At 37.3% G+C, this 19,398-nt stretch overlaps 2 protein-coding genes across 6 annotated transcripts; both read left to right on the plus strand.

Moving 5' to 3' along the window:
* Positions 1-3,197: 3,197 nt before the first annotated feature.
* On the plus strand, positions 3,198-5,252 carry LOC121994539. Its single transcript, XM_042548537.1, has 4 exons — positions 3,198-3,489; positions 3,591-3,746; positions 4,704-4,898; positions 5,093-5,252. Exons 1-4 carry the CDS (start codon positions 3,403-3,405, stop codon positions 5,228-5,230), a joined length of 576 nt encoding a protein of 191 aa, XP_042404471.1. The 5' UTR covers positions 3,198-3,402; the 3' UTR covers positions 5,231-5,252.
* Positions 5,253-6,515: 1,263 nt separating this feature from the next.
* LOC121998526 (protein YIF1B-B-like) lies at positions 6,516-10,899 on the plus strand. 5 transcript variants are annotated; one of them, XM_042553482.1, is made up of 5 exons: positions 6,516-6,753; positions 9,543-9,740; positions 9,838-9,936; positions 10,024-10,175; positions 10,262-10,899. In XM_042553482.1, the coding sequence occupies exons 2-5, from the start codon at positions 9,570-9,572 to the stop codon at positions 10,641-10,643; spliced, it is 804 nt and encodes a 267-aa protein (XP_042409416.1). In that variant the 5' UTR covers positions 6,516-6,753; positions 9,543-9,569; the 3' UTR covers positions 10,644-10,899. The 5 variants fall into 5 exon arrangements, with proteins under 5 accessions (XP_042409416.1, XP_042409417.1, XP_042409418.1 ...); XM_042553483.1 differs by having other exon boundaries at positions 9,551-9,740; XM_042553484.1 differs by having other exon boundaries at positions 6,516-6,728; positions 9,551-9,740.
* The last annotated feature ends 8,499 nt before the right edge of the window (positions 10,900-19,398 follow it).

Consider the following 19,398-nt stretch of genomic DNA (forward strand, 5'->3'; position numbering starts at 1 on the left):
ATTGTAGATAGTTTGTTAAAGGATGAAGTTGTAGGAGTAGTTAGAAAAGGGGATAAAATTATAACCCTTAAGATAATAGTGGCGAAAGAAACTATGAACATAATTAACGTATATGCACCACAAGTAGGATTATATGAAGCTACCAAATCAAGGTTTTGGGAGGACTTAGATGAAATATTACAAAATATTCCACCAAATGAAATGATTTTAATAGAAGGTGATCTAAATGGGCATGTCGGAGTGAAAAATGAGGAATATGAGAGAGTGCATGGGAGTTATAGGTTTGGAACGAGGAATGCGGAAAGAAAAACTATATTAGATTTTGCGATAGCATATGACCTTATATTAGCTAATACGTTTTTTTAAGAAAAGAGAAGAACACTTAGTCACATTCAAAAGTGGGAATAATAAATCGTAAATTGATTTTCTTATGGTTAGGAAGAAGGATAGAAAGATTTGTAAAGATTGCAAAGTCATCCCTGGAGAAAGCTTAACTACCCAACATAGGGTAGTAGTATTGGATAGACGCCTTAAACATAGTATCAATAGAAAGAAAATATATACAATTTCTAGAATTAAGTGGTGGAAGTTAAAGGATGAGAAACAAAATATATTTAAGGAGAAGATAGAAATACAAGCATTAGGTGAAATATACGATGACTCTAATACAACATGGGATAAGATGGTATCAAAATTGAAAATAGTAGCTAAGAGTGTACTCGGTGAGTCAAAGGGACATGCACCACTAAGTAAAGAATCTTGGTGGTGGAATGAGAAAGTACAAGAGAAAGTGAAGGAAAAACGAATAGCTTATAAAGAATTATATATTTGTAAGAACGAGGAAAACTTAAAAAAATATACAATAGCCAAGAAAGAAGCTAAGAAAGTAGTGAGTGAAGCAAAAAAATAAAACTTTTGAACGGTTATATCAAAAATTGGATACAAAAGAAGGGGAAAGAGACATTTATAGAATAGCTAAAGTGAGAGAAATGAAAACAAGAGATCTTAGCCAAATAAAATGTATTAAAGATGAATGTAATAGGGTATTAGTAAATGATGGAGAACTAAAAGAGCGGTGGAAGAGGTATTTTCATCAACTTTTTAATGAAGGCTTAGGTGACCAACTTAACTTAGGTAATTTAATTAGGTCAAATGAGCATAGGAATTTTAATTTTTATCGTAGAATTCAAACTTCAGAAGTAAAGCAAACTTTAAATGAGATGCACAATGGAAAAGCTTTTGGACCAGATGATATTCCGATAGAGGTATGGAAGTGCTTAGGGAAACAATGTATTGAATAGCTTACAAAATTATTTAACATGATATTGAAAATGAAAAGAATGTTGATCAATGGAGGATAAGTACTCTAGTTCCCTTATATAAGAACAAGGGAGACATATAAAATTGTGCAAACTATAGGGGTATTAAACTAATGAGTCATACTATGAAACTTTGGGAAAAAGTAATAAAAAAAAGATTAAGAAAGGAGACCACAGTGACAGAAAATCAATTTGGGTTCATGCATGGAAGGTCGACAATAGAAGCTATACATCTCCTTAGACAATTAATTGAAAAATATCGGGAGCAAAAACAAGATCTACACATGGTATTCATTGACTTAGAAAAAACTTATGATAGAGTCCCAAGAGAACTTATATGGAGAATTTTAGAAAAGAGAGGTGTTAGCGTAACATATATTGAACTAATTAAGGATATGTATGAGGATGTAACGACCAGAGTAAAGACTTCAGGCGGATCAACTAAAGCATTTCCAATAAAGATAGGGTTACATCAAGGATCAGCCCTAAGTCCCTATTTTTTTACACTAATTATGGACGAACTCACTGCGCACATCCAAGACACAGTACCGTAGTGCATGTTGTTTGCAGATGATATTATTTTGGTAGATGAGACACGTGAAGGAGTAAATGCTAAGTTAGAATTTTGGAGGGAAACACTAGAAAGGTTTTAAGCTTAGTAGATTAAAGATAGAACATATGAAATTTAAGTTTAGCAATATTAGAAGTAATGAAACAATTGTTAAGATAGGAGAGGACGAGTTGTCCGGAACCGAGAGATTTAAATATTTAGGAACATTTTTATAAAATGATGGAGGGATTGAGAGAGATGTCTTACATAGAATACAAGCAGGATGAGTGAAATGGAGTGGAGCGTCGGGTGTTTTATGTGACAGTAAAATACCTGTTAAACTTAAAGGTAAGTTTTATAAAACTGCAGTTAGACCTGCTATGTTATTTGGAGCTGAATGTTGGGTTATGACTCGAGCACATGAGCAGAAGATGAGAGTTGCAGAGATGAGGATGTTAAGGTGGATGTGTGGACATACAAAGATAGATAAAATAAGAAATGAGAGCATTAGAGAGAAAGTCAGAGTTGCATCTACTGAGGACAAACTCTGAGAGGCACGTTTAAGATGATACGGACATGTACTTAGACGACCAATAAATGCTCCAGTTAGGCGATGTGAAACTATGATAAACATGCATATCAAACGAGGAAGAGGAAGACAAAAAAAGACTTGGTTAGCAAAAGTAAAACAAGATAAAATTTATTTAAATATAGATGATGATATAATAGGAGATAGAGCTCAATGGCGTAAAAGGATTCATACAGCTGACCTCGCCTAGTAGAAAAAGACTTGGTTGTTGTTAAATGATAATTCTAAAAATGTTGTTGTCTGGATGGATTTTCATGAATATCTTTTAATTTATCTTGGTGAATGATGAAAAAAATTTATAAGATAAAAGGGGTGATTTAAAAAATTAATCAATTTAAAAAATTAGATACGTGCGTTACATACAAAAAAAATAAAAATAAAAATAAAAAAACTAATTTTCTCAATAACTTTGATATTCATTAAAATATTTATCGTTTCTGTCTCATGTTCTAATGAAATAATCTGCGTCATAAACCAACATGATAAGATGTTTTAATATCTTTCTTTCGATGGAACAACACAACACGGTAAGAATAAAAATAATAATCTAACATAAAAATTTCCCATAATTTTTTTAAAAATTTATATAATGTCACAAAAAATACAATGCAAACTATTTACACATTATTGCAAAAACTCTCTCTCTCTCTCACTTATTAAAAATAACTGTAATGGACGGCCGGGCCCAGAGCCCACCGCTGACTCGTGTGGACCCGGCCCGGTTTCAACCTCATGATCGCAATCGTGGACCGAATCAGTCGCCGCTATCGCCGGAGCGCACGCAGCACCACCACCGTCATTACATCTCTTCCATCCCTTCTTTCTTTCCTTCCAAGCGAACGTAGAAAGAACGGCGGCACCAAACGAATCGCTTCAACGCCTAAACGCCTAAACGCCTGATCGCCCGATCGCTCGCTCGCACGCTCGCTGCTGCTCCGACGACGATGGGCGAGCATTCGCATGGCGACGGGCGGCAGCGGCAATCCTTCACGGAGCTACACAACAGATTGGATAGCCTCGATAAGTCCTTGGTACCATTCGTTAATCAAACTCGAATCTCGTCTTGTTTATCGCCATGCGCCTTAATTCCTGGCTAGGCATTGATCAAATCCACCTCGGTGATGCACGTCAGATGAAGCTGCTGGAGGGGCGGAATAAGCAGTCGGCCACGTCACAGAGCGTTTTCCCGGAGAGGCAGCGCTTGCTTCCCGATTTGCCCGACTCAGAAGCCCGTGCGAAAGAATCGGTTATGGAACGCATCTCGCTGCTCGAGCACCGAGTGGCACAGGTAGGGTTTTGCATCAACGAAATTAGTTGAATCTTTTGTTCGGTTTTGATCTGTATGATAATATTCCTTTTGCAAATCTCTGAAAATTCCTTCGTGATACAATTTGTTTGTTTTTTGTTTATGATGATAAGAATTATACTTTCATTGAACACTACAACAAAAGGCACACACAACTTGGATGAATGCCTCCTTCAATACACTCATGACATGGTGAAGAAAGCCTTCATCGCCTTATCATTTTGCATTACATAGATGGAGGTGCATCATTTTCTTTTGCAAGTTTAGTTGAAATCTTAAGTTGTCTTATCAAGTAACTTGAATTAGGAGCATAAACATGATATTCAATTGTTTATCATCTACTTACATATGCTTTTTAAAACATCATATGTATTAGTTTTGTATTCTTGTATATAGTTTGCAAGTATGATAAATAAGTGAGGAAGGCTCCCTTGTCACTAGCAATTGTTTATTTAATACATTCTTAAATAACATAACATCCTATCAATATTGTTGTAAGTTTAAAGAAGTCAAGTGCTTAGATTAATTTTGGTTTCTGCAGACTTGTGTTAAAATTATGGAATTGTTCAATCCTGTTTTTTAATTGTTCCTTGATCCTTAGACACATCACCATGAAAGTATCAATATTTCCTTGATAATATGTTCACATGCTATATATCGTATCTTCACAGAGTAATAAAATAAAATACACTAAAATGTGAATCCCTGTCAGGTTTATTCAACTATTTCTTTATCCTTTAATTTATCCTCTTTGATCTTGTAATTCATTCAAATATTTTGAAACAAATAAGAAGTTTATCTACAAATAAGAAGTTTTTCTGCTTTCCATTAAAATTGTTAAGATTGTGAGTTGCACTTGCACTTGCACTTTAATAATGGTTGTGATGTTAGTTATAATCTCAGCTATATCTTTTAACATGCTTCAATTGACATCCACAGTTAAGATTGGGAATTGAAGCGAGTAAGTCAAGTTCATCGACTACATGCTCTATTGGGAACCCATCCACAAGCCTCAACCCCGGCAGTAAACAACCTTTTCCGACTAGAAATAAGCAAGAAATAGTTCCTGCTCAACACAAGGACAATCAACAAATAGTACTTGGCAAACCCTTCAGAAATAAGAACAATTCCAAGGTCAGTTTATCAGATATCTTTGTCAGCATGCATTCATATAAAAGAGAAAAAAAATAGATTGAGGTGGTTCAAACTTATTTAAAGATGATTAATGATTTAATAGATTCTATAAATCTATTAATGTTCAAAGAATAATTGTGTATAAAGTGTTAATGTATGCTAATTTACTGTGAAATGTATATTTTTTTTCCCAGTGTGAAATTGAAGAAGAGGATGAATCAACAAGCCATCAGCAAGAAAAGGATGGGAAAAATCTCACTGGCACGCAGCAGAAAAAGATCAAATCCAAACCTGGCAAATCATGGCGATGCAAGAGGTTACTGGGGTGTTGATCTAGTGGGCTTGCCTCCTTAATGCTTAACCAAAAAGAAGAATTTTTTTTTTTACATATTTATTATTCGAAACATGATTTTAATTAGTTTTTATATATATTTTGGTAGCAGAGTTTCATATGGCCCATCACTGTGATTTTTGCTAGAAATCTTCATTTATCATTTCCTCTTTCTTCTTGTTAGAAAGTTCATGGCATTGTTATTCAATATCTTGTAGTTGGGCTCTGGAGGAGAGTATGATTGATGATCACTCAAATATTTTTAGAAATATCGAAATTTTACAGATAATATATATGAAATGATTTGGAAAATGAGGTAAAACAATTTAGGTTCAAAAGGAAATCTCTCTCCTTTGAATAATTGTTTTCTTGTATAACATTATTTATCAAATTGTTGGTGAAATAAGTTGTTGATAAAAAATTTAGATAAGATGTCTGAAACTACAACTGTTTAGAATATGACACGAAATTTAGAAATATGTTAATATTTTTATCATTCTGCCTAAAGGTTTTTAAAATATTTATTTATTTTAAATAACAAATTTATAAACTTTTTCTGTTAGGCATTTAACGCTAATTGTATGATTTCTTTTATAAATACTAATTTTCTAAAGCCGAATTAGTATTTGGATTTTTTTTTTTTTTTAGATATACAAATAGAGGTTTTTTTGGTGAGCAAAAGACAAATAAAGGGTTAGATTTTTTTTAATCTACAAATACAGACTTAGTGTTTTTTTTAAGTGACGATAAAATATTATCTGAAAAATTGAGAAGATATTCACTAAATTAAATTAATTGATTAAATTGTTTAAATTTAAAAGTTCAGTTCCATTTATTTATTTATTTTAAAATCTTGATTATTTTAATTTATTCGGTTGGGTCTAATTTTTTAATTAAAAATGATTAAATTGATTAAATCGAACCACCGAAAGACTGCTTATAATATATTAATCAATTAATGTTGTCGGATAGGTATTTTTTTTTTAAAAAAAAAAAATCTCTAGAATCTCTATTTTTAAGCTAACTGTTCAATAACATGAATCGACTAATAAGAAAATTGATGAATTTGAATATTAATTGAATTAATGGATTTTTTTTATTGGTTTGATTTTCATAATAAAATTTGATCGGTAAGATTTATAAAAAAAATACAAACTTTTTAATTTTAATTTAATTAATTCAGTCAATTTAATTATTAACTGATTAAATATTCATTATCAAAATTTATAAAAGAAATACTTGTAGAAATTTTACTGCATAAATGTTGCTAACAAATTTACCCAATTATTCTGATTTTGGAAAAGAAAAATGGATACGAGTCAAATTTGGGCAGAGAACTGGTTTTCAAGGGCATCGGCGAAGGTTCTTGCTTGTTTGAATATAATCTTTTTTATTAATCCGACAAATTGAAGAAACTTGAGGAGAATATCAGCGGCCAGTTCGAACTCCTTCGCGAGGAAGTAACCTACTACATCTGGCGAGAGAAGAGAAGATTGAAGGTGAGGAATTCTGCTAGGCGGAGAGGCAAGTTTCAGTTTTCTCGTCGATTTTTTTTATGTGAGATTTGAGCCCTTATTCTCTTGAATGTTGTTGAAATGAGGAAATTGATGAAGTTCTATATTTCAAAAGATCCTTTTTCTTTCCTTTTGATTTTGGTCGTTGAAAACGAATTTATTTACCTTAATTTGGTCGAGCCTTCCCCAATCGCACGATGTCGGCAGAGAAGGAAACCAGAAAAGCAGGCTATTGTTGGCCACGACTCGCCGCCGCCGGAGGAAAGTCTCTTCGATTTTCTGCTCAGGGAGGCAGGGACGAAGCCTTTAGATGGATCGAACTCTCCCTACGCCAACAACTAGTTCAGTGTCTCCTCTCCCCTCTAGATCTACAATTTTTTATTTTATTTTCTTTCTTTTTTTTTCTCTGATCTACTCATGGTTCTTTAGGGAAGATTCCCGTGTTGGAATCGTTAGGCTGGCGAGAAATCGACCGATTTTGGTCTAAGTAATATTGATCTAAATTGCCGCTTCCTTCCAAATTCCACACGATTCCATTAATATCTAATAGATTCCAGCTTTCAATTCCTCAAATATTAGCAATTCTCAGATATGTATCCGCGAAAGAGGCAAAGATCAGTGTTATTAGATTTATGAGAACTGTAGGTAGAGAAACTTGAATTTGGTGGCTTTGAATTTGAATAATCTGCTTGCAGCACTGAACTTTGCTTCACTGGTGGAATCTTACTTGTTCGAAAATGTTAGTGATCGTGTGAAAGATAAGGAAGATTTGATGGATATGTGATAGGTCAGGGAATTTCTCACTTATATTGTTCTTGGTTCAAACTGCCAATAATTTCTCATGTTCAATAGTTCTGGAGAACTTTTGCAGTTCTAAGGGTGAAGATACTGGTTTGTAATTTACTTGGAAGCTAAATGTTTGCTAAGCCTCGTAAACAAAGGGGTGCAGTTGCCAAAACTTACCTATTTGCGATGTAGAACTGAACCAGAAGTTGTTGAGCACATGTTTATAGCTTGTAGTAAGGCATAATGTAGCCTCCTACTTTTGATAGACTGTGTTCAAGTCATTGCAGTGGTGGTTTGTACAAACACAGGAGGAAGATTTTGATGTTTTTTTTTAGTCAAGGAAAGTTGGGCAAGTTGTGGATAGAATGCTATAATTGAATATTCAGAGGTTAACATTTGCAATTAACATTCTATGGTAGTCATGGATGGCAAAAGTGCAAGCATGAGTAATTAGAATCCCACTAAATAGAAGAATGACATGTACTCATGGGCTTGAAGATTTAAACCATGGGATAAGAGAGGTTGAAGGTGAGATGATAAGTAGGAGGATGTTTTAGGGCTCATAAAAATGAGTTGGTGTAAGTGTCTAGATGTTAGTGGGTGTGGTGACATGTAATGGCTTAACCCTTGCCAATTTCAACCTTAGCAAAACAACAAATTGTGCTGATAAAAAAAATACTAAGCCCAAACAAATAATCTAAGAAAGAGGAAAAACAACTCATTGCGCTGATAAAAGAATACTAGAAAAACAAAACAAAGGATGTTAATGAACTTATTACGAATGTGTTAAGCAATAGAGGGGATTCCTGGAACTCATAGTGGATATATGTACTCAACGATCAAAAACCACCTATCGTGCATAATGCAATGAATCTGATTCAGGGTTCAAATACAAACAAACAAACACTGGGTTGCTTATAACTTATAAGTGTTAGTTTGAAAATTTGTTTCAAAGTGATAAACACTTTAGATGTTTATTCTATGCATACTATTTATATATGTGACCTTATTACATTGTTGCCTAATGTTGATTGCTGTGTTTTTCATTGTAAGTTTGATATTTTTCAATGTGGAAGTATGAATTTAAATGTCAATAAATCTATTTTGTTGTACACAATGTTAACTTTTATAAATATATTTTTTTAAGTATTTTATTGATAACAAATGTTGACAGTATAACCTTGCATACACTTTTCAAGAACTTATTAAAATGCGCTTTCTGCACTTGCTCTTACATGGTGGAGAGAACCTTGATATCTACTCATTCGAAGGAGCTACACTCTCTCTTGCTCCTATTGGGATGAATCCCAAAAAGGAGGAATTTGAACAATTGCTCTTAAACCTTTTAGCCTTTGGCTATTTTTGGGCTCAACTCAACCCTGTACAACCCAATCCTCTTAAAGATGCGCATACCCTACATGCACACATTCCAAGCATTCTCTAATAAGTCATTCAAACTTCTTATACTTGAACGCAACGACTACCTCCTTATTTTCTTGTCAACAACAGACAGTAACATATACACTCTGAGTAAGAAATTTACACACTTATAGACTTTGTTAAGAGTATTAGTTAATAAATGCTTATGTAGTGGGTTTAGTCAAGTTTTTAGATTTTGAGCTATGTGTGGTCTATGTATATGTAATGATGTCTCTTGTGATTATGATATAATATATTTTATTATTTTCTCAAACTCTACATAGTATTAGGGCCCCTTTATTAGGGTTAAGGTTTTCCAAAGAGGCATTTGCCTTGGAGGAGGCCAACAACTTCCTTCTCACCTTTTTTTTTCCTTTAATGCCCTCTCTCATCCACACAAGGGACTCAATCTGTCAATCATGTTTGTTTTCTCTCTTTTTTGCCTTGGGGAAGTACTATATGTTAAATTTCATGCTAAATTATAGAAACCATTTTCTTAAAATAAAAACAGAAACAAAAGCCTTTGTATCTTGCAAACTGATCATTTCCTTGTGATCATAATGATGCTATTGCTAAAGTTTATTTTTCTTTTAGGAGTTTAGCCATTTGCTATCTGTAGACATGTATAGTAATCTTGGAAATCAGGCTGGGGTCCAAGGCCCTGCAGTTAATCCTCAGCCTAATCCTTTTGGCAATGCATTCAATGGAGCTGGTTCAGGACTTATTCGAGGTGGTCTAGGGGCATATGGAGAGAAGTTTCTGGGCTCAAGTTCTGAATTCATGCAAAGCAATGTGAGTATCCATTTTAGTTGGCGTTGATGAGAATTTACAAATCTAATCTACTGATGGAGTCATATGTTCAATTAACATCTGAGGCTTAATGATGCAGATTAGCAGGTATTTCTCGAACCCGCAGTATTATTTTCAAGTAAACGACCAATATGTGAGAAACAAGCTGAAGGTCATTTTGTTTCCATTACTACACAGGGTAACACATTTATCTTCTTCAGCTTTTCTTTAGCACACATGTTTTTCTTAATAAAGATCTCATTTATTGATAACGCGATCTTTACAGGGCCACTGGACTAGGATTACTGAGCCAGTCGGAGGCAGGCTGTCTTACAAACCACCAATTTATGACATCAATGCACCAGATCTTTACATCCCATTTATGGCGTTTGGCACCTACATTATTCTAGCTGGCTTCACGTTTGGTCTTCTAGGAAAGTAAGTCACAGGACTATTGATCTTCTTTCCCATCTGTACCAAAAGCTATTAGACCAGCACTACAAATCATTCATGTGGTCTTGCAGATTTAGTCCAGAGGCATTGAGCATACAGTTCACAAGGGGACTTGCCGGCTGGTTCTTGCAGGTTTTACTATTGAAGGGTTTGTTATATTCATTAGGGAGTGGAGAAGCACCGTTGCTTGATATTGTGGCTTACGGAGGGTACGCTTTCACAGGCCTGGCCTTGACTATGTTGGCTAGGCTCTGCTGGAGCTCCTCCTATTACTTTCTGATGCCATTGACGAGTCTATGTATGGGGGTGTTCTTGGTGAAGACCATGAAAAGGGTGCTTTTTGCAGAGATGAGCCGTCACGAGAAGCATTCGAGCCGGCAGCACTATATTCTTCTCGTTATGGCGATTGCTCAATTCCCTCTCTTCTTCTGGCTCGGCAAAGTTAGAGCATGAGAAAGGTTATGTGATAGTTATTGCATTGGGTTACCATTCAGATGAATGCAGAGGTCTCAAAGGCAGATTTTCCTATCTTCTTCACCAATTAAATTGCTTATCTTCAAGAACGGTATTTATTTAGTTGTGGGAGATGGTATTTAGTTGTTTGTGCATTAACCCGACCCAAATGCCTCCAAACGCATTGTTAGAATGCCGCTTTTTTTTTGTGTTTTTTTCCCTTAAATACCCCCTTCAATTTGATTTATTCTCTCTATTTATTTTCTTTTGGATTAGCTTTTCCTAGAGATGTAAATTGGGCTGCCTGTCGGCCGGGCAGTTTCTCGCCCAAACTGACTTGGGCCAAATGCAGCCCAAATTGACATGGCCTATGGTGTGCGCAGCCCAGCAGGGCCCGGGCGGGCTATCTTTCTTCCAACATTATTATCAGTTCTCACGTCCTTTTACTACAATGTCCCACGATCATTAGCTCAGAGTTAGTGATGCCTCCGTTTTTTTTTTTTTTTTTTTAAGCTTAGACTTCTACTATTTTCCTTATTGCTAAAAAAGATTGCATAATCTTAAAGTTGACTTCTTCTAACTTTGAGCAATATAAAAAGGGGCATCATATCATATGGCATAATAGGTTATGGAGATGATAACTTTCTATGAATGATAGTGGAGTTTTGTTAATTCATCGGTGTGATGATGTGGATTCTCAAACGAATAATAATAAAAAAAATTAAGATTTGAATTTTAAATGGAATGAATATTTTAAAGATCAATTTCTAAACTTTTAAAAGATGTACTTTATCATTCTTCATTCTTGCTTTGTTAGGGTGAACCTATGCAATAAAGGAAATTGATTTAGGAGAAAATTGGTGTTGAGTAATTTTATGATACAGCGTTTTTCATCTTAAGCAAAAGATGAATACCAAAGTATGATGGTTGCAGTCCTGTTGTAGGGCACTTTCAAATGTAGAGTGTGACCTACTACTTCATTCATTTATTTGCAGACCAATCACAAACTTCCCCACCCTCCATTTCTTCGATTTGTTTATTGTCCTTCCCAGCTCAGCACGATCAACATCAAGTCTATTTTATTGCCCATGAGATTCCCATTTATAATTATTTAAATGTTATCCGTAAATAATCCATTAGATAATATGAGATTGATTTGGTCAACATTAAAATAAGTTAATCGTGGAATATTTTGTTGGCCCGGATAGCGAAAGGCAATCAACTAATAATTTAATAGATAATTAAAAAGTATGGGGTTGATGGACCATTTGTTATACGTCAATTTATCCATGAAAATTTTTATAAATCAATTTAATTTTTTTATATTAATCCGTGTAAATTAAATATCTAATACTAATTTAGAAACATAATCATATTTTGCTAATTTGAAGATTATAAAACTCCGATTAAAGGCTATGTTCGCACCACTCGGTAAATGCTTTTTTACTTTGAAAAATCAATTGTCCAAAGGCTTTGTCATTACTTAATTAGGAGTCCATTGATTTAGACTTTTAATTAGTAACCACATGGACGACTGTGTGCTATTGTCATCCAATAAAACGACCTTTTAACTTATTGATAATCAAGAGTATTAAAAAATATCGAAGATAAATTTGGGTTAAAAAAAATGATTAATCAAGTTGGATAACGTGAGTCTGGGATGATCGATTCGATCCTACGAAAGTTTTCCACCGGCCACCAGGATAAATCGAGAAGTGCTCATAGCGGACAACCTATGAGTCTAACCTCCTTTAGTTACATGCTTCATTTGGAGGAAAAATTTTTATAAATTCGTCATAGCTGAGTCCAACATTCTTTAGTTGCGTGTCCTATTTAAAAAAAAAAAAATTCTACAAATTTATCATAACTAAAATTCAAATTACGAGTACTTAAATAATAATCTAAATATTTTACCACAAAATCATAACCGCGAAGGTAAATTTGGACTAAACAAGAATCCTAAACATTTTGTTGGAGTCTATTATTTTAATCAATTTGTCTCGACTTCTCGATAAATAAAATAAATAATTTTTTTTAGAAAATAAAAATTAGTAGAGCCATAAAAGAAACCTCGAAAATTATTTTTTAAAACATTTGTTGATAAATTCCGCTGGCTTCAGATAAATATTTCAAATGGGTGACGTGCTAACCGATCTATATATCTGGAATTATTTGGTTTCTGATCGATTTTAGAACTAAGAGTCCAGTCCGTGATCTCTTATCTTTTTATGGTCCTTTCTGTAATTTACAAATTAGATCGTGATCAAAATTTAAAAAAAATTAGTTAGATCTCCCGATTTATCTTACCATCTGGATTATAGTTTGAAGTCGAGCTAAGTAGTCGGAGGCCACTAGCAATATACAGACTGTATGATGTCAAATAAGAGGCGGTATGTAGGATTGATAACATGCTAGAAAGGGGGTGAATAGTACTCATGACTTTTTTACTCGTTTCGGAAAATACAGAATAACACAGCGGAATAAAGAACAAATAAAACAAAGCTAACACCTTTAGTATTACTTGATTCGGAGCTTATGATGACTCATACTCCAAGGTCCACGATCGTTGATCACTTGCGTCGAGCAATCACTATAGATTCAGAAATAAGTACAAATATTAAGTAAAATTGTAATATAATAAAGTTACCAACAACAATAGAAATAAAAGTCGTTTGTTGATTATCGAAGTAGCGTAGGAGAGAGCAACCGTTATTCGTTCTTGATCATGGAATTATTGTTTCGAATTTGCTGGTCGATTCTCCTTTTATAATCGAGCCAAACCTGATCTAGATCCACTGATCTCATGATCAGTTTTTGACTTGACGTTGATCGGTCAACCGAACCAGGTGTTCGATCGACTGAACCCTCTAAACCTGGCCAGCTTCTCATCCACATGTTTCTACTCGGATAAGAGTCTTCGTTCAGTCGACCGATCTTGCTGTTCAGTTGACCGATCTCGTTGATGGCTTATCTGACCCGATCAACTCGGTCCGAAGCTAATCCACCATTCGATCGACTGAACCTCCCTGTTCGGTAGACCGATTCCTTGGTCAACACTTCACCGCAAGCTGGAATATGATCTGTTCACTTAGTGGTTCAGTTGACCGATCCAAAGGTTCGGTCGACCCGATCAAGGCCAACTCTTCAACCTGCAAAACAGACATTAGAAAATTAGCAGATAACATGTGAAGTAAAATCCGTTTTGACAGTCATCGGACTGTCCAATTTTAACTTTCAAATTTTTTCTGGAAACCCTAGATCGATCCGACGCCTACTGTTCTCTCTTCAGGGAGTGCGTCCTCACCTACTCCTCTCAGGAAAGTTACCTTTTGTCATACCAGTACTCCAGACTGTCTGGACTTTTGCTCAGCGCCTGAGACTTCAGGTCTTCATATTGGACGTCCGTTTCACGACCCATCCAAACTTTCACCTAGTCAGCCACCACCAAGATTTTCACTTAGAGTTCCCGACTAGGATTTCACCCAAAGTGTTCAACCCACCAAGACTTTTCACCTAGAATTATCATCCCCTAGGACCTAAGGTAACCTCTCCTAGTGTTCTCCATAACCTAGGGTTACCACCCCCTAGGACGTAGGGTTATCTCCCCTTAGGGTTTTCCATAACCTAGGGTTATCACCCCCGGGACCTAGGGTTACCTTCTCCCAGGATTTTCCACCTGCCTAGAATCCACTAGGACTTTTACCTAAGTACACTTAGGATTCCTGCAAACTCATTCACACTTGTTAGACAATAAGACATCTTAACTTTGGACCTTTTACCATAATCAAAACTTAGGTTCGATCATCTGGTGTTTCCTATACCAACACGACACACCCACTATCGGTAGCCTCCGACCGTCTGACTCGATTCAAAACTATAACATAAGTAGGAAGGTGAACCCAGAGAAGCTTATAGTTAATTTTAGCCAAATTGTAAAATAGCGAAAAATGGCGAATAATGATAAGGAAATTTTTCGGGATTTTAAAAAAAATTTCTGGAATTTTTCGGAGACCGTATGGACAAGTTTACGGGGATAAAAAGTGTTGGTGCAATATCCCTCAGGTCAAGGCTGACCTGGTTGACCAAGCTTGAGTATTGGTTTGAGTTTCAATGTTTGACAATGCATTTGTGCATTTGGGGAGATTGTCTGGTGCAATTTCCCTCTGATCAGAGTCTGATCAGGTTGGTTGAAGAAGAGTTAAGTAGGTCAAGGTTGACCGGATACTTGACTGGGAAGTCCTAACTGGGATGTTAGGCTGAAGGGAAATCCTGGTGAGTGAAGTCAGGTGAAAGTCCTAGTGAGTGAAGCTAGGCAGAAGAAAAATCCTAGTGAGTGAAGCTAGGTGAAAATCTTGGTGAGTGAAGCCAGGTGAAAGACCTAGTGAGTGAAGCTAGGCAGGAGAAAATCCTAGTGAGTGAAGCTAGGTGAAAGTCCTGGTAAGTGAAGCCAGGTAGAAGAGAAGTCCTAGTGAGTGAAGCTAGGCAGAATGGAAATCCTAGTGAGTGAAGCTAGGCACGGGGGAAATTCAGATGGGTCAAGGTTGACCAGACATCTGGTGAAAGTCCAAGTAGGTCAAGGGAGTGACCGGATACTTGGCAAGATGAAGAAAAGTCCAAGTAAGTCAAGGGAGTGACCGGATACTTGGCAAGATGAAGAAAATTCCAAGCGGGTCAAAGGGATTGACCGGACACTTGGTGAGGGAGTCCTAGTAGGTCAAGGGTGACCGGATGCTAGGCATGATGTTCCAACAGGTCAAGGATTGACCGGATGTTGGTTTGGGGGCTTCGGGACTTGGTTTTGGGCAAAAACCAGCATCTGGATCGATCAGTCGATCGATCGGGTGAGTCCCTGCGACAGAGCTCCTCCCAATCAATCAGCCGATCGATTGGGAAGAAATGTCGCGAGTACAGAATGCCTCTGGATCGATCAGGTGATCGATCCAGAGACCCCGATCGATCAGTGGATCGATCGGGGTGGCGCGTTTTGTCGCGATAAGCCTTGGATCGATCAGCTGATCAATCCAGGCGAATTCCTAGAGCACAGAGGCGCTCTGGATCGATCCACCGATCGATCCAAAGCCTCCCCGATCGATTGGGAGCATTCCAATCGATCGGGATCCGACTGTTGGCGTCGATAAAGGTTGCAGGCGCTCGATTCCTTTTGTAGAGCTTTCGCATCGCTTCTACGATTCATCTCCGATCTTCACCAGCGACTCCACAGATCTCTCTCAAGTTCAGATCGCCAGTTCTTGAAGATTGTTGGAGTTTCTTCCAAGTCAAGAGGCGGATCAAAAGCAAGAAGAGAAGCTAGGGTTACGGTTTATTGTAAGCTTTTTCTTGTATTTCATATCCTTTCCTTTCTTCTTGTATTGAGAGTTTGTAAAGGCTTCTCCGCCTTTGGTGGTTACCATAAAGGAGTGTTATTCATAGTGGAGGGTGCGTGAGTAGGTGTGGATCCTTGGATTAGTCATCTCTTGTGAGGTAGATATCAAGTAAACCCTCCTTGTTAGCGTTGAGTGTTGTTTTCTTGTATATTTCAGCTGCATCTTTGAAGAAACAAACAACGCCAAGCACACGAGCACGCGACGAGCTATTCCCCCCCCCCCCCCCTCTAGCTACATTTCGGTCCCAACAAAAAAGGGCCCGGGAAAGCCTGTTTAGGCTACCCCATTTAAGTGAGGAAAAGTTTATTTATCTTATTTCTTTTTTTTTTATTTTCTTTTCTTTCTCCCTTAAACACTGTTTTCTCTCCTCACCCGCCCGATTCTTTCCCTAACCCGACGCTGCTTCCCTTTCCTCTCGGTGCCGAACTCTCCCCTTTTCCCTTACCCCCGAGCCCAATTTCCCTTCCTCTTCCTTCTCCCTCACGCGGCGCGCAACGCCTTCTCCTATTCCCCTTTCTTCTCCTCCCTTACCGGTGCTCTAGGATTTTTGTTTTTCCTCTTCCTCTTCTGCCCGACGCCGTCTGAGCCCTAGCCATCTTCCCGGTCGCGACTTCTCCACCCGACGGCGTCGCCAACCACAGTGTCGCGGCTTCCTCTGCCCTAGGCCAGACCGACTCCCGACTCCCTCTCCTCCCTGTGCTCACGAACCGCCGCACCTCTGCACATTCCGAGCCTAGCCAACGATCCACCATCGGCTTTGTCTTCATTGGTCCACTTGGAGATGGTATTCCTTAGATTTATACTTAGGTATGTGCCAGAATTTTGCTCTGTACTGATCTGAGGTATTTTAGGTTGGAGGACAACAATGTCAGGTTGTTTCAGCCACATTATCCAACAGTGATTCGGCAGTGGGATTGAAGGTGGGGGTTTAGGGTTTGGGTTTTTTCGATTTTGTGCTCTGATTCTTGTCTTGTTGTGAGCAGCACTTATGTTGGGTGGAATATCATGCTAACTAAGAATAGTGGTCTCTAATTGTAGATTCATTGCAATGGTAGTATATCGGGTTTTCCAGCAGCCACTCGTTTTTCGACAGCCACCTTCTAGCAGCGAACAACCCTATTGGGCAGCAACTCTTTGATTCCAGCAGCTAGAACGACTGTGAATTGAGGTAAGAAGTATGATAACAGATTGGTAGTGATGCGAGTTTAATTTATAGTTGGAGGTTGTGGTTGTTTGTCTACCAGCTTTTGTAGCTTGGCCAGCGTTGTTCACTGGCGATCCACAGCACCGGTCATTCTGTTTTGGGCAAGGAAACCCTTTTGACCGTGAGCCATCAGCGACCATCCTGGATTTTTGGGTGAGTTCTTATGAATTGGTTTAGATTAGGTTGTTGTGATGGATTATGCTTATTGCAAGTTCTAATTCGTATGGATTAGTTTAAGTCGATTGAGGAATTAGATGATCCAATTAGGGTTTATAATTAGATCTAGATTTATGTTAGCTTCTCGAGGATTTGGTTTAGCTAATTAATTTATATGTAATTAGCTAAATCTGTATATCATGTATTACAGGACTCTGATTCGAGACGAGCATCTCGACGTTGGATTTGACTGGATTGAACCTGCTATTTAAGGCGGGTACCTCTTGACTTATCTTTTATGATATTGTCAATTGGATATGCATAGTATTTTATAGCTACAAGCAATGATCATGTTTGCCTTTGGTATGTCACTGTTTGATACCCATAGCATGTTCTGTTGGGCGGTTGTTATGTATCTATGTTTACGTCTCGTGATTATTGCCATGAATACCTTAGTTCCTAGAGTAAGTGACATACCATGCTTTACTAAGTTTAGGACTAGATTCTGGATTTTTATTATTTGGAATGTGTACTTATATTTTTATATCATATCTGATCTGTGTACCTAGACCCTTTTGTTTTGATCCATGTATATTGTTGGTACATATTTTATGGAGGTGGATATATTCAGGACCTAGGTTGTTATACCATAGAAGATCTGTATACCCTAGATCTGTGGATTTGACTTACTGGTACTAGGGTACACATTTTTATATATTTATGGCTTGGTTCAGGATATTGTCATGCTTAGTATCATGCATCATTCGCATGATTGCATGCTGCGCGATAGTCTGCTCCATTATTGTTGAGCACATCGCCAGTTACATCACTGTCGTTGCTCCGTTGCTCCGCTCATGGGTAGCGTGATGCAGCGTGGTAGCACGTCAGTTTGGCTCTGTCGGTGCTCCATTGGTCCGCTCATGGGTAGTGTGACGCAGCGTGGTAGCACGTCAGGGATCCCTCCCCGTCATGATATACGGGAGATGAGAGCATTGCGCTCCCCCACTTATGATATGGGGTAGGAGGACAGGTGTACTTCGACAGCATCCCGTCCACTCGGTCACTCATCAGGAGTAGTGACGTTAGAGTGCACGGTTGTCACAACCCTACCCACTTGGTCTCACCATTGTGTGTGAGATGGCTGACTGGCGTCAGGGGTGACCACGTTATTGGCATCATACGCATTGATGCATTTATTGTTGTGCTTGTTGCATTTATTTGTTGCATTTGGTTGAATGCATATGTTTGACATGCATACAGGATTTATGACACTCTCGGTTTGATGACCCTTTTGTCTGGATAGGAGTTCCTGGTGAGTACAGCTTCCTCAGTTACCTTTCAGTTTTGCATTTTTCCTATATATGATTAGGAAGTTGTATTCCATGTTTATTGCTGTTAGATATATCTTACTAGGCATGTCTATTGGTATTCACTGAGCTGTTGAACTCACCCCGTTGACATTATATTTTTCAGGTACTAGATTGTTATGGTCGCTTGGGAGTATCCTGGCTGCCGGTTCCCACGTCACATCAAAAGACTATAGTTTCCGTTAAGTTTTATTTGTTTTATATATCAGTGTGTTTAGTTCTATACTCCGATTTGCTTCTGGAGCGTTGATGTTGTTATGTGGTATTTTGTATTGGTTGTTGGTTGTGTAAGTCTAACCAGCTATCAGTTTTGTGTTTTGGTTTGTATTTGGTTTCTGTCATTTTCCGTTGTGTTTTGGTTTTGGTACAACCGAGTGGACTGCTTTACATATAACTGTGTGGTTGTGTGTATATTCCAGCCGCCTGTGGCTGATGTATATTATGTCTGTAGAAATGTTTCAGATTGTCACCTGTACAGGGGAGGTGCTGCCAAAATTTCTTCAGACAAAAACTCTCCCGGAACGTGACACAAATTCTGATCATGATCTAACGTACAAATTATAAAAAAGATAAGAAATTATGAATCAAAGGATCTAGACTCTAGAACTGATCAACATGACAGATATATTCCTAAACCATGTTAA

This window comes from Zingiber officinale, chromosome 6A (assembly GCF_018446385.1).
Source record: "Zingiber officinale cultivar Zhangliang chromosome 6A, Zo_v1.1, whole genome shotgun sequence".
Classification (NCBI taxonomy): Eukaryota; Viridiplantae; Streptophyta; class Magnoliopsida; order Zingiberales; family Zingiberaceae; genus Zingiber; species Zingiber officinale.